The sequence below is a fragment of the Natator depressus genome, chromosome 18 (assembly GCF_965152275.1).
Source record: "Natator depressus isolate rNatDep1 chromosome 18, rNatDep2.hap1, whole genome shotgun sequence".
Lineage (NCBI taxonomy): Eukaryota > Metazoa > Chordata > Testudines > Cheloniidae > Natator > Natator depressus.
Genome location: NC_134251.1, coordinates 8,313,897 through 8,327,430, shown reverse-complemented (window position 1 = coordinate 8,327,430; position 13,534 = coordinate 8,313,897). Strand labels below are relative to the sequence as shown.

The 13,534-nt window shown below is 40.4% G+C and overlaps 1 protein-coding gene across 2 annotated transcripts in view; it reads left to right on the top strand.

Moving 5' to 3' along the window:
• The window catches only part of IFFO2 (intermediate filament family orphan 2), a 51,930-nt gene extending 39,834 nt beyond the window's left edge, over nt 1-12,096 (top strand). Inside the window, exons 6-9 of one of the 2 annotated variants that reach the window (XM_074933905.1) lie at nt 658-778; nt 3,619-3,711; nt 4,484-4,614; nt 5,088-12,096. In XM_074933905.1, the coding sequence (XP_074790006.1) occupies nt 658-778; nt 3,619-3,711; nt 4,484-4,614; nt 5,088-5,193 (451 nt within the window). In that variant the 3' untranslated portion in view covers nt 5,194-12,096. The remainder of the gene's footprint in view (nt 1-657; nt 779-3,618; nt 3,712-4,483; nt 4,615-5,087) is intronic. The other variant, XM_074933906.1, reaches the window with a different exon arrangement.
• Nucleotides 12,097-13,534: the final 1,438 nt, after the last annotated feature.

Sequence of the window (13,534 nt, the reverse complement as noted above, 5' to 3'; positions counted from 1 at the left end):
ACAGGATTTTTTACTCATGCGGTTTTGTGCTTCTGTTTGGAGAATGAAAATCAGTGGAGCCTATTTAATTTGTTCAGTTGGTCTCTTTCTTGGAACTGCAACATTTGATTTGCTAGTGCTGCAGGCAGAATGTTTGTGTGTAAACTTTCCATTTGACACTTTAAAAAAAAATCCATGGGAACCATTCTGTTGCCTTTTGCTTTTGGGAACGTTTAAAACTACATTTTCAATCAAACTTGTCTACAAACTAGTTCTGCAAACTGCGTTTTCAGTCCCCCTACGTAACGGAATAGTTTAAAACATTCTTGTGGTTTAGCAACTGTTCAGTGCTGAAATAGCAAAATTAAAGCACCATCTAGAGGCCAAAACTGGAATTGTCTGTCTAAAGTAGATCGAATGTTGACAAGATTCCAGTACTCTGTTGCAGGGTGGGGAGAAACCCAGGTGTTGGAACCTTCCAGACAGAGCAGCAGAGCCTGTTTTAATAGCCTTTAGATTTTTCAGCTGTTGCATTTCTGTTTCTCTTCCTTTTCTCCTATAGTTTTTAATATAGTGTTTTAAGGCTGTTCTTTTGAAGGTATTTCCAAGGCTGTGGAAAGACATGGTTTGAAATAATTTCTACCCTTTTTTTTTTTTTTTTAACTGCTCTTTTAACAGGCGTGAGACATTTGATTTTGATGATGACTGTGACAGTTTAACATGGGAGGAGAATGAAGACACCCTGCTTCTCTGGGAAGACTTCACAAACTGCAATCCTTCAGTTGACCTGCAAGGAGAAGTGAGCTGAGTTGTTCTGTTTTTCACTTGTTTCCCATTTATTTCCTTCAGGAGATGGCACACTGCAGCTTATCATGTATAGCCACTCTCAGCCTTTGTATCTTTGGCTGGTGATTCAGTTGGCCATGAAAACATGCTTTTTCAGATCCTCTTAATGGTTTTGGCTCGCTTTCTGATACTGATCTACAATCCATCAGTCTTGTCTGTTTGCTCCCTCAAAACTTAAATATAACGTTAAAAATAAAATACAAGGCAAAGAAACTAACAAGATACTTTTTTAAACTAATGCATCTCATGATCTATTGCTTTAAATCTTATCCTTCCCATACTCTGACTCACTGTTCCCTCTAAGCTGTGCGCATGCACACAGCGAACACCGCGCGCACAAAAATTTGCAAGAAGAAATTTTTTGCACACATGGCCTGTCAAAAATTAGAGGGAACATTGTTCACACTTGCTCATCATCCCTTGAAGTCATTTAACTACCTTTGGCCGTAAGCTCCTCCACTTAGGAGCCGTTATCTCACTTTCTGTGTAAAGTGCTATGTACAGCTGTGGCACTGTGGAAATAATATCTATTTAAATAATCTGTGTAGAATAGTATCCACATTTCACAGGTGTGATGAGCTTAAAGACCTTGGCCATCCAGGTATTTTTATAAAATGTCTTTGTTATATGTGGTGCAGACAAAGCCAAAAGACTTGAATTACCGGGCTGGATAGGGTCTCTGGTATCTTCTGAAACAATGGATCCTGTGCTTCTGTCTCCCCTTTTGATAAGGCCATCTGGCAATAATCTCATGCAGTTTGCTGTTAATAAGATTTCTAAGTCTGTTTGAAATAAATCTGATTGCTACAAGCTTCCTCTTTTAGAAATTTTGAGTGTTTGAGACAGGCTTTGGGAGATAAGATTTAAACAGGGGCACCTTAGAGGTGTATACACTGTTACTCCATTACTGAGTAGCATGACAGCTCTGGGTGAGTAGGAATTCTGCCTTTCTCACCCCATCACCACTAGAATGTAAAGATGCTGAGGCAGCTGTCTCCTGAATATTGTCTTGTGTTGACTGCCAGGAGTGTGTTAATTTACATCTTTCCATTTGTGTATCATATGGCACATGCTGAAACTGCAGAGATTACTTAAAAGAGCTAAGACTGCAGAATACTGCATATTTAGCTATATGTCTTCTGGTGAGCCGGGAGAGTGCCAGAATGATTAAGTAATGTAGCTGTGTGCTGGAATTAGTGACAGATTATTTGCATATAGCCATGTGTGCATGTATAAGCTCAGTTATCAGTGGCATATTACAGAACTCAGACCTTCTGTGGTGTAACTCTAAAGGGTTTAAGAGGCTTAAATCCTTCTGAATGAATATTACACAAGGAAAGGGTAGATTTGCCTTGTACATGAAGATTCTGAATTAAGACAGACTGGATGTGTCTGGGCTTTAGCATCATAGTGGTTTACATGCCTGAGTCTCCCGCAGTAGAGTTCTTATTCAACACCCCAGCCACCTTCATTTGTGGCCTCCTTCCTTAAAACCCTTTTGCATGGGAAAAGAAGAAAATGGGATAACTCTGGTAAATCATAGGCCCGCTAGCCTGATGTCGGTCCCAGGCAAACTCATGGAAAGGCTGATATGGATGCAATATTTAAAGAATTAAAGGATGGTAGCGTAATTAATGCCAATCATCATAGTCTTATGGAAAATAGGTTTCATCAAACAAAATTTAACTGTGATGGTATACTTAGTCTTCTGTAGGGCGTTTGATTTTGTCCCTTTTGACATTGATTTCTGTATAATGCTTTTTTTTTTAAAAATCAATGTTACTCATATTAAATGGATAGGTCTCCAAGTAATTATAAATAAGTAATTGTTGATTGAGTGGGGTTGTTTCTAGAGTGTCCTATAGGGATCTGTTCATTGCTCAATGTTTGGTAGCCGTAATCTTCCAAAATATCTCCAGTATATCATGGTTGGTTTGTCTGGCACTGGCTACACTACTCGTGTTTATTCAGTGCAAACTCCTTGGAGCAGTGGCTGTCTCTCCTGCCGGAGCAGTGCCAAAATCAGAGACTCAGTAAATAAGGGTGATTAAGTTAATCTAGACACCAGATTTCCAAAGCAGTATTCCTTGTTTACAAATAAACTAACACTTCTGAAAAATTTTTTCAAACCATAATTAAGGCTAAGATTTTGTCATGGCTACGGGCAAAAAGGAAAAGTCACAGAAGCCTGTGACCTGTCCCTGACTTTTACTAAAAATATCATGATAAAATGGGAAGGGACTGGGCAGCTACATGGTGGCTGGGAGCTCTGGGGCCCCCACCACCCGTGAGGGCTCAGAGCTTCAGAGCTGCAGGGGATTCCCCTGTGGCTGGCGGGGAGCTGTAGAGCTTGAAGGCCCACTGCCTGAGGCAGCAGGGGTACCTCACAGCTCCCTGCTGCTGTGGGAGGCGGTGGGACCCTGCAGCTCCCAGCTGCCAGGGCTGAAGTCATGGAGGTCTTTAGAAGTCACAGAATCACTAAAGGGCAGATTTTTAGTTCTTTAGGCACCTAGTAGGATATTCAAAAGTATCTAAGCACCCACACCCATTGAAATCAATGAGTTTTGGACGCTGAAGGGTGTTTGAAAATCCTACTAGTGCCTAAACACGTTGAAAAATGTGACTGTATGGGACAAACCCTGAAGCCATTATCCACAAGCAGTCATAGTGGATTAAGGGTGGGGTAGGGCTAGTTGTGTAATTAAAGGGCTACATGATTTGGGACCTAAATGAGCTATTCCATAAACTGTTTTAATCTGTCCCAACTAACTGGCCTGTAATGTTCTTCTGTAGCAGGAGGAGAATCTGGGAAACTTGATCCATGAAACAGAATCTTTCTTCAAAACAAGAGACCAAGAATATCAGGAAACAATAGGACAGATCGAGGTGAGAGAGTGCCCTGTGAAAGAAAAATACTCTACATAAGGATTTATTTACCATCTTAAAAATCTGTTATGAACTTCAGTACTGTGGGTACACTCCCTGGGCCAAATTGTGTGCTCAATTTCAGACCACTGAAGATGATGATGGAGTGTATATATGTAACTGCCGAACTTGACCCTCAGCATCGCATCCAGTATAGCACATCCTTCCTCAATAGTGCAATAACTTACTTGAGACTACTATGTTGAGTGAGCGTAACGTTGTAACTAGTGGGTAAAGGACAGCTCAGACGAGTATAAATAAAAATACTTTGAGATTTTGTCAGTTTTCTACAACATCCTTTCTTTCTCTTTGGGAAACCCCTCTAGTTGCTAAGGAATGATTTCAGAGAATGCCAGGCTGCACTAGAATAGCTTCTCAAGATCTTTATGCTCCATCTGTGAGCCATAAAATATAAATAGAATCTCACAGGCAGTTTGCAAGTTTAAGGAATCACTGTACATTGACAAACAGGATGCAAACAATTAGTAGCCGAGAGCTGTTGAAAGCAGCAAAACTAAATAGGATTGCAGTACTGGGAAGAAGCTGATAAATATGGTAACCTCAGATAAGATGGAAAGTAAGGCTGCCCTGTGGACCTCATGAATGTGTATGGAATAGGTTACTGGAGTGCTTGCATGACATTCAGTATGCCAACAACCCTTAAAACTGGACAGGACGGGGATTTAGCAAGTCTCCTTGTTATATGCTGACCACTGTCTCTTGTTTTGGACAGCTGGAGCTAGCCACAGCCAAGAGTGACATGAATCGCCACCTCCACGAATACATGGAAATGTGCAGCATGAAGAGGGGCCTGGACGTACAGATGGAAACCTGTCGTAGACTTATCAAAGGCTCAGCTGACAGGTAAATAGGATGTTCCTTGGTTCTCTGCTGTTCTCTAAGAACTCCTCCTCTCTGCAGACACATTGCCTAACAGTCCATTAAAAAGCATTTAAGTAAAATACTTCCTGTTGATGCTTTCTTCAGTTTAGAAAGGAAGTTTTACGCACCTTCCAGAGAGGCTTGATGCTCACTACTGTTGTGTTTGAAGACTTGTGTGTCATTTTCGCACTCAGCCTCCACATTCCCATCAGTAAAACGGGGCTAGTGATGCTCACATTTGTACAACACTGAGATTCTATGGATGAGAAGTGCTAAATATCACTATTAATACTCATTAGAAAATGTAAGTCCAGATACAGTGACATAGGACACTTTTTTTCACCTTACCTGAGGATGGAAAGGGACCCTTTTTTCTTAAAATGAACAGAAAGAGCAGTGTTTAACAGCATCACTTGCTGAACTTTGTCTAAACCTTTCTCTACATTTCTCTGCAGAAATTCTCCGTCTCCCAGCTCTGTAGCCAGCAGTGACTCAGGAAACACAGACGAGATTCAAGATGAGTTTGACAGAGAGGCGGATGTGGAGCCTATGGTCAGCTGATACATAATCAGAGCATTCCAGTAAAAGGGAAAATACAGAAGAGAAAAAAAAGTGAAAAAATAGAATACTGACCGAACAGACTAATAAGCCCTGGCACAGGGTTCCTGAAGACTCATTCCAATACGCATCCCCACCCCACCCAAGGATTGGTGCTGTACATTTCTACTGTTCTACAAATTACAAATGCAGAATTCTGTAAGAAAATATGGTGTTTTAATTGTGCCTTTGCCCCAAGCTGAGCCACTTTGAGCTCTAATGAAATATTAATAGCAGGTGTTTTTTATAAGAAAAATAAAAAAGGGGGGAAAAAAATTTGGACGCAGCAGAGAATGGAGCTGGAAAAGTTTTTTGCATGTTTCAGTAGACTTATGACCTACTGAAGTGCTGCACTGATTGGCGAAAGGAACACTGTGGCAAAATGAGCATGGAACACAACACAATTACACTATGATGACCACAGCTGTCTGACCAAAAATAAATAAATAAATAAAAATGTAAACACCTCCAAATGTAGCCGTTAACCCCATTTAAAAATAGCAGTGGGTTAGAGGCAGACTTTAGGCTCATGCAATTATAAGGTATCTAAAGGAATCTCTTTATGCCATCTGTCTGGGTGGAGGGACCTTTGGAATCTGCACAAGCTTTTTGCCTGAGTCTAGAATCCCAAGAAGCAGTTCTCAGCTCGGTGGCAAAGCAGATGGACAGGGTACACTGGGGTGGGAATATCACCGTTAAACTACTATGCAAAAAAAAAAAAAAAAAAAAAAGCTTGCCTTATTTATATGGAATGTTTGGTCCCTGCTGGGCTTGAGTTATCTCTTGGTGGAAGGAAAGCTAAAAAACACAGTTGCACATGTTAGTTATCTGTAGAGCTTCCTTTGTGGAGGAATGTCTGTTATAATGCCTTTGTTTCCTGGGATGGGATTAGGAGGGGGATCAGCCCTTCAGTTCCTGAATTTTTTTTCCAATACTTTTTTTTTAATCATAATAGTTGCAGGTCTGTCTTTACTGTCTGGGATATAAGCAGCATAAAATGCAATTTCATGAGCAGCGTGGTTGAAGTATCAGGGTAAACTGACACACTATGCTATAGATATAGGCTTGAGATGTGACATCATTACAGACCACTGTTCTTTGGAAAAGCTGAAAATCAGAAAATACTGTAATGCTTTTTAGGGCACAGTAAAATGAATCCTAAACTACTGCTGCTCTGGAATTAGGGAATAACAGCCATGTGCTTTCTCTGTGAGAAAGCAAGTAGACCTAGGCCTTACGTGTCTGTTCCTCTGTATTTTAAACCAGAGAAAGCAGCATCAAAAGTCTAATTTATTTACTTTCTATTCAGGGAGCTGGTGGCATGAGATGGGCTGTTCTTGGTTATAATTAGGAGTTATCACAACTGAGCCAAGAGAAAAGGGGAATGGAAATCTCCTGACTGTAAGCAAGCGGAAGACCGTACCAGATTGTTTTGGAGGCCACTGTTGAAGACCTAATTAATATCTCTTAGAAGTAACTATGTAGCTAGTGACCATTTTAAGACTTAGAGACTAAATTTCAAATTATTATTTTTTCCCCCCTTTCATGAAACTCCTCCCACAGCGGTTGGAAAATACTGGGAGTGGGAGTGGTTTTCTTCCCATACTATTTCATGTAGATTGGACAGAGAAATGTCAAGTTTTTAGCATCCTCTCAGTGTTAAGTGGTGCTGAGATGGCTGTTCTGTACTCATCAACTTGAAATAAAATCAGGGGATGGCATTGTGAGCAAACAAAATCTAGTACACAGAAGAGTGCTGCTTTCTCCATAACAGAGCACAAGTGTCTGTATTAGGCAGAGAATGCCTCTTGGAATTTTGCACAACTTGCTTCACTCTGGGGGCAGTGTAACCCTGACAGATCCTTGCTTGTACAGTAGCTTTGTGTACCGTACCATCTTATCGACTCTGGTTCCCTGCATTGCTGCCTGTAATTCTCTCATTGCTCTTCCCACTGAGTGTCCTGTAGCTGACTTCGTAGCTGAATTGTGTGGGCCATCTGAAACATATGGCCCCCCCCATATCTTTCCAGGTGGGAAGAACTACTGTGATGAGACCCTTCTGGATCCACAATGTGAGTTTAAATTACTCCCGTCCACGAAAAGAACTGTAATGCAAGGACACATTATTAATTTTACTTTTCTTGCTGTTTGAAACATTCAAGCCACTTGTGCATAATCTCTTGTTAGGAACTATTTTATCAGTCAGACTGTACCTCAGTGGCCTTTTTAAAATATTTCATTACATGTGTAATATTGTGCTTAGGTCCTTTTTTAAAAGAAACCTGTATTCCAAAGTGCTCATTCCTAGCATATCTTATCTAGCCAAAGCAGTAAATTATGTTCACTAGGAGTGGGATTTGCGTGGTGGGGTGAAAAATACATGTCAGTCGTGCCCTTTTGATAAGGGAGTGGGACTCCCATGTTTTCAGTTAAAGTATTTTTAAGGTTACCAAGCCTCTTTGAACCTCAGCTGCTAAATATATTAGGTTTCTCAAAAGGTTGAGACCACCTGCCAAAGCTGAATGTTTGTAGTTCGTTCTCTAGTGACTTCGGAGGAAACATTGTTTATAACAGGAGTTTGCTCCTGTAATGAGACAGCCTTCCTGGAGACTTCCAGTCAGCTGTCCTCAGATTATGAAAACCTCTTTTGTAGGGGAGAAGTTGAACAGTTTAAACAGCCGTCCTACTTAGCTGCTGCTGCTTTCTTTGTAAAATGCAGTATTCTGCAAGGAGACTGGTTCAATGTTTTACCTTTTAATGGTTGGCATGTTGAGGCAGGGAAAGAGAAGAGTATCCTGCGTTAGAGTGAACTGCTTGAGGAAGCAAAACTTAGTTGTTGATACAAGTAATCTGTAACCTACAGTTCATCTCATAGCCATAATTATGAGGAGCATCTGTAATGAGGTTGCATTGTTTGCAAGTGTAGGAGGTGAGGATAGCTGTATAGTAAAGAATAAGAAATAATGTGTATGATGATGAAATGTGTATGATGATAATGGCAATGACCATGGTTGTTGTTGTCTGTTTTTTCTATAACCATATGTAATCCATTTTTAAAGTTTGTCTTCATACTTGGGTTTGGGGTTATATTTTAGTCAAGGCAGTGGACCTGATAGCTAGCGGGGTCAGCCCCTTGGTAGTTATTGAGTCGATCCCATGGTCGTTTTCCCATGCGGTTTTTTGTTTAGTTTTGTTTCAAATGATGCTGCTGATTTAGCTGACAGTGGTCCCATTTTGTCTGTATTTAACACATCTGTAGTGACCAGATCAAAAGCTTGCCAGAAGAAAAATTGTGAAAATGCTGGAAATCATTTTGATGACCTCTTTTTTCCTTTGTAAAGCTGTAAATACTTTTTTTATTTTCTATTTTTAACGCAGTGTCATATTGACACTTTTTTAGACTTATCAGTAAATCCTCCTCATTGTTTTTTTCCTCATTTTTTTAAGAGGATTTCAAGAAAGCAAACTCTTTTTGCTTGTTAGCAGTGTAATAAAGTAGATCAAATTCCTAAAATGGATTTGTACAAAAACAGTGTTTTCAGTGAATAAATCTCAGTGCTTTTGTGGATGCATGTTCTTCAAAAAGTCCAAAGAATCAAGTGGTACAAACGTTTTTCAAGGATTTAATAAATAATACGTTAGCTCCGGCAAGAAAAAAGAAATGAAAGCATTTTTTAAAGTATGGGTTGGAAAAACATTAAATGCAACTAAGAGAAATGTGTAATCTATTTATAAATAAACACAGTTTATTCTATTTTCTAGATATATATATTTTTTTTTAAACATGCAAACAGAAGTCAGTTAGCAAATACAGGTCTTCCTCTGTAAAGTATTCTCTGTTTGATGGGACTCCAAATTCTCAACACTTTCAAGTATCAGCATGAGAAACAAATGTAACAGGTGTGGCTGTCGGTGAAACACTCCTCCCATCTCTTCCTCATAGCAAGAAAAACATATGTTGCGAACGTTACTGTAACTGCAGAATTATTTTTCCCCATCTTCACTGATTCTAATGCCTTCTATTAGAGGGTGAGCATGGACTGACATCTATTCTGCTAACCACAAATGATACTTCAGATGCATATTTTACATTTTTAAAATTTGACCTAGAATAAGATTCGTATTTTACCCTCTAGCAGGGTAGAATATATTAGGACTGCAATTCAGACTTGAGGGGCCTGATTGCTAATTTTCTTACACCAGTATAAATGGGGAGTAACTCCATGGAATTATACCAGTTGGAGATCAGAATCTTTCTGTATGTAGGAAGGCTTTTTAGAACTGGTTGCAATTTAGATATGGTAAAGGAAATATTAACATAACATACTTGCTTTCAAAAACTGAAATTCCCATTGTCAGTCCAGACTCAGGGCAGGTCTACACTACATGGTTAAGTTGACCTAAGTGATGCAACTCCAGCTATGTGAATAATGTAGCTGGAGTAGATGTACCTTAGGTTGACTTATTGCGATGTCTACTCCGCACTGGGTTGACGGGAGAAACTCTCCCGTTGACTTACCTTATGCTTCTCGTTCGGATGCAGTACTGGAGTCGAGGGGAGAGTGATCGGCAGTTGATTTAGCGAGTCTTCACTAGACCCGCTAAATCGACCCCCGGTGGATGGATTGCTGTACCCACCTGTAAGTGGAGACAGGCCCTTAGGATGAGTGATGGCATTGGTGGCACAGGAGTGCTTACAGCCATACCAGGAACACCCATAAACCTGTTGAAATGAAGCAGATATTTGCTTATGTTTTCCTTATTTCTGTACTGTGGAAAGATCATATTGATGGAAGAATGTTTGTACCTGGAACATGTAGTGAAGAACATCTTAATAATGAAGGGCTTCTGACTGTGCTTCATTTTTGTGAATGCTACATCTTTGAGCAGCATAATGTTTCAAAGGGAGTGCTGCTGACTAAACTCTTAATGCTATTAATGCTTATAACGGTGGAAAACTTTAAAAGGGTCTTTCACCTAAGCTGTTCTATTGGAATTTAAACTCTGCTTGGATAATAATGCTGACCAAGGATCCAAGGTAATACTCAGATCACTTCTTTCACATTTTGTTTCTAGACTTTTATTTAAAGGAGCTGGTGCATTAGCACAAAGAAGCAGTATTTGTATTGCCGACACAGCAAAGACATACTTAAAAGTTTTCCTTTGAAATTATATAAAAATCACTGAAACATTTGTTGGCCTTAAGTTTTGTCAAATCTCATTTTCACAAAACCTGAATTTTAGACTAACTTTGACCTGATAGTGCCCCTCGCCTCCAGTATAAAAACATAACAGATAATACCAAGATCCCAAATCATCAAGCAAATTTTACACATGTAGGCTTGTACTAAATACCATTTTTAAAAGTGTACTTGAAAGACTTACCTGTCAAGCTTTGAACTTAGCTTCTTACTTGAGCTTAAATTTTCCTTTTAAAATGTCTTCACATGCATTTGTGCATAGCTTTGGGGTCTTCGTCTTTTGTATTTAAAGCAGCCTTTCAAAAAGCTCATCTTTTTGAATTAGCAGAGATTTTGAGAGGCTGGATGAAGTTGGATGCTGATGAGGCCCTCAACTCTTTAAAAGAGCATGTCAGGTCTCCTTATCTGTGACTTGTGGCACTCCAATAATGAAGCACTTTCACAAACAAGATATGGTCTTAAATCTGAATAGGTCTGTCTTTTCAGGCAGGCAGTGATGCTAACATCAGAAAAACTGCTTAAGAAATAGTTACACATTTGACTTCATTGCAGTACTTGTCTAAAGGTTTTGAAATTGACAGTCCAAATCATTCCCATGGTGAAACATACATGTACCCCTGTGCTGCAAATCTGGGCCATGTTTAATTTGTTGGCTGCCTAAAGTGACAACCCACACAGAGTTAATCTTAAATCTTGTTCTAGAAATAAATGTTTAAGATGGTTAAGAGCTTGGGCACTTAACCACACCTCCTTAATAATAGAGTTTCACTGAAAGGAATATACAAAGTCATCTGTCCCTAGAGTTAAACTATTTTTTAGCTAAATTTTGCCAAAAATGGTATTTATTTTTTAAAGTGTTTAAAGGGGAGACCTTAATTAACTCCTTTCCATGCCATGTCACTTTGTGTCTGTTAGGGTTTTTTTTGGCTCATGTGAGAGTTTTATTTTAATACTCATTAAAACAGACTACTGTTCAGAGTGGAAATGAAACTGTTTACTGTATTGTTGTAAATATTGTGCTTTATATTCTGTATATTAGCTTATTTTAAAGGGAAAAAATGACTTGAGTGACAATGCTATTTGATCTCCAGTAAGGAAAGATCCAAGGATGAACCAATTCCTAAGCTTGCTCCAGAAGGGCCAGATTTTAAGTGGATTGCCCCTCTGTTTGGGAGTCTGTCCTTAAGTTTAAAAGCAGACCAATTGGTTTATAGACTGTCCAAGAGTTTTGCATTATCCATTTTGGAAGGAGCACTAGAAACATGAACAGCAAGAGCCCGAAGCATTTGAATTGGAGATAATCCACTGGAACTCACAATTCCCCGAGTAGTGCCAAAAACTAGCAACTGTAGATCCGATCTCTAGCGGCCTGTATACTGTTTTTTCTTGTTCTGTCTTGAAAGGGCAAAAGTCCAAGCACGTATCCGCCTCCATCCTTCTCAGCCATCCTGTGCTTGTGGTGCTGCCCTTCTGAGAAGCATCGTGATATTGGTTCATCTTTGTGCTCTTCATTTATAAAAATTCGAACTATGAATGTTGATTTCCAAGTCACGTACCAAATGGGCTTCTCTGTGAAAAGGGGCTGTGTTCTGAAGCTCGTTGATGAAAACGGGTTATGGTAATTGTCTGGTTACAAGGAAAACCCCCTTAAAATAAATGCCAAACTTCCTGGTTGTCTGTCTTGTGTGCATCAGTTCTTGTCTTCTAACTCTGTTCTTCCATAACACCTGACGTCCAGGGAAATGTTTAGCTGCATGTAACAGAAACTCGTCAGCATTGAATCACTCATCCAGCCCTCCAGACTTCAAAGGAAAGGGCACCTCAATGTCCTTAAAGGTCGCCTTCCCCATTTTCTAAAATCTAGACACATTAACTAACCTCAAAAGCATAAGCTTGGCAGCATTTTATACAGGTAAGACTAAATGCTAACCCAAGCTCACAGATCAAATCCAAAGGCGCAAAGCAGATAGGGCTGTCATACTGAGCTAAGCAATTCAAATATACTGTACCTAAACCCAAGTCTATTTACCATTCAGTGATGTGTGTTAGCAAAAAAATGCTATGTAATTTTTGCTGAACATTTCAGTTCTCTGAAGGTGAAAGGTTCCTCATACAACCCCTCAATGTTTTTCACTTTATAGCAATTCAAAGGTTTCAGAGCTCCTTACAACCTTTAGTTTTCCCAGCAGCCCTATCATGAAGGTGATACATCAATTTACCTATGGGGAAAATGAGGCCGGGATTGTGTGACCTTGGCTAATGATCCCAAACAGTGGCAAAGATCGCATTAGACTGCCGAAGCTCTGATTCTCAGTCCCATGCACTGACCTTTTAATTTGGAATGTCTTTTATGTTGAAATGAATAATACTGCTTACTTTGTCTTGTCACTTTATATCAGACTAAATGTAGGCTTCATGCAGTGCAGGACTGTGGCAGCCTGTGCTATGAATAGGGCCCTACCAAATTCACGGTCCATTTTGGTCAATTTCATGGTCCTACGATTTTTAAAATGGTAAATTTCATGATTTCAGCTATTTAAATCTGAAATGTCATGGTGTTGTAATTGTAGGAGTCCTGAACCAGACAGGAAGTGTGTGTGTGTGTGTGTGTGTGTGTGTGTGTGTGTGTGTGTGGCGGGGTGGGGGTGGGGCATCGCAAGGCTATCGTGGGGGGGTTGCGGTACTGCTACCCTTACTACTGCGCTGCTGTTGGTGGTGGCGACGCTGCCTTCAGAGCTGGGCAGTTGGAAAGCGGCGGCTGCTGGCTGGGAGCCGAGCTCTGACGGCAAAGCTGCCGCCAGCAGCAGCACAGAGGGGTGGCGTGGTCTGGAATTGCCACCCTGACTTCTGCGCTGCTGGTGGGGGGGGCGCTGCCTTCAGAGCTGAGGGCCTGGCCACCAGCTGCCACGCTCCAGCCACCCAGCTCTGAAGGCAGCGCAGAAGTAAGGGTGGCCCCCCTAAAATAACCTTGTGGCCCCCCCGTAACTCCCCTTTGGGTCAGAACCCCCAATTTGAGAAATCCTGGTTTCCCTTGTGAAATCTGCATAGTATAGGGTAAAAGCGCGCACACAACAGATTTCGTGCTGGGAGACCAGATTTCACGG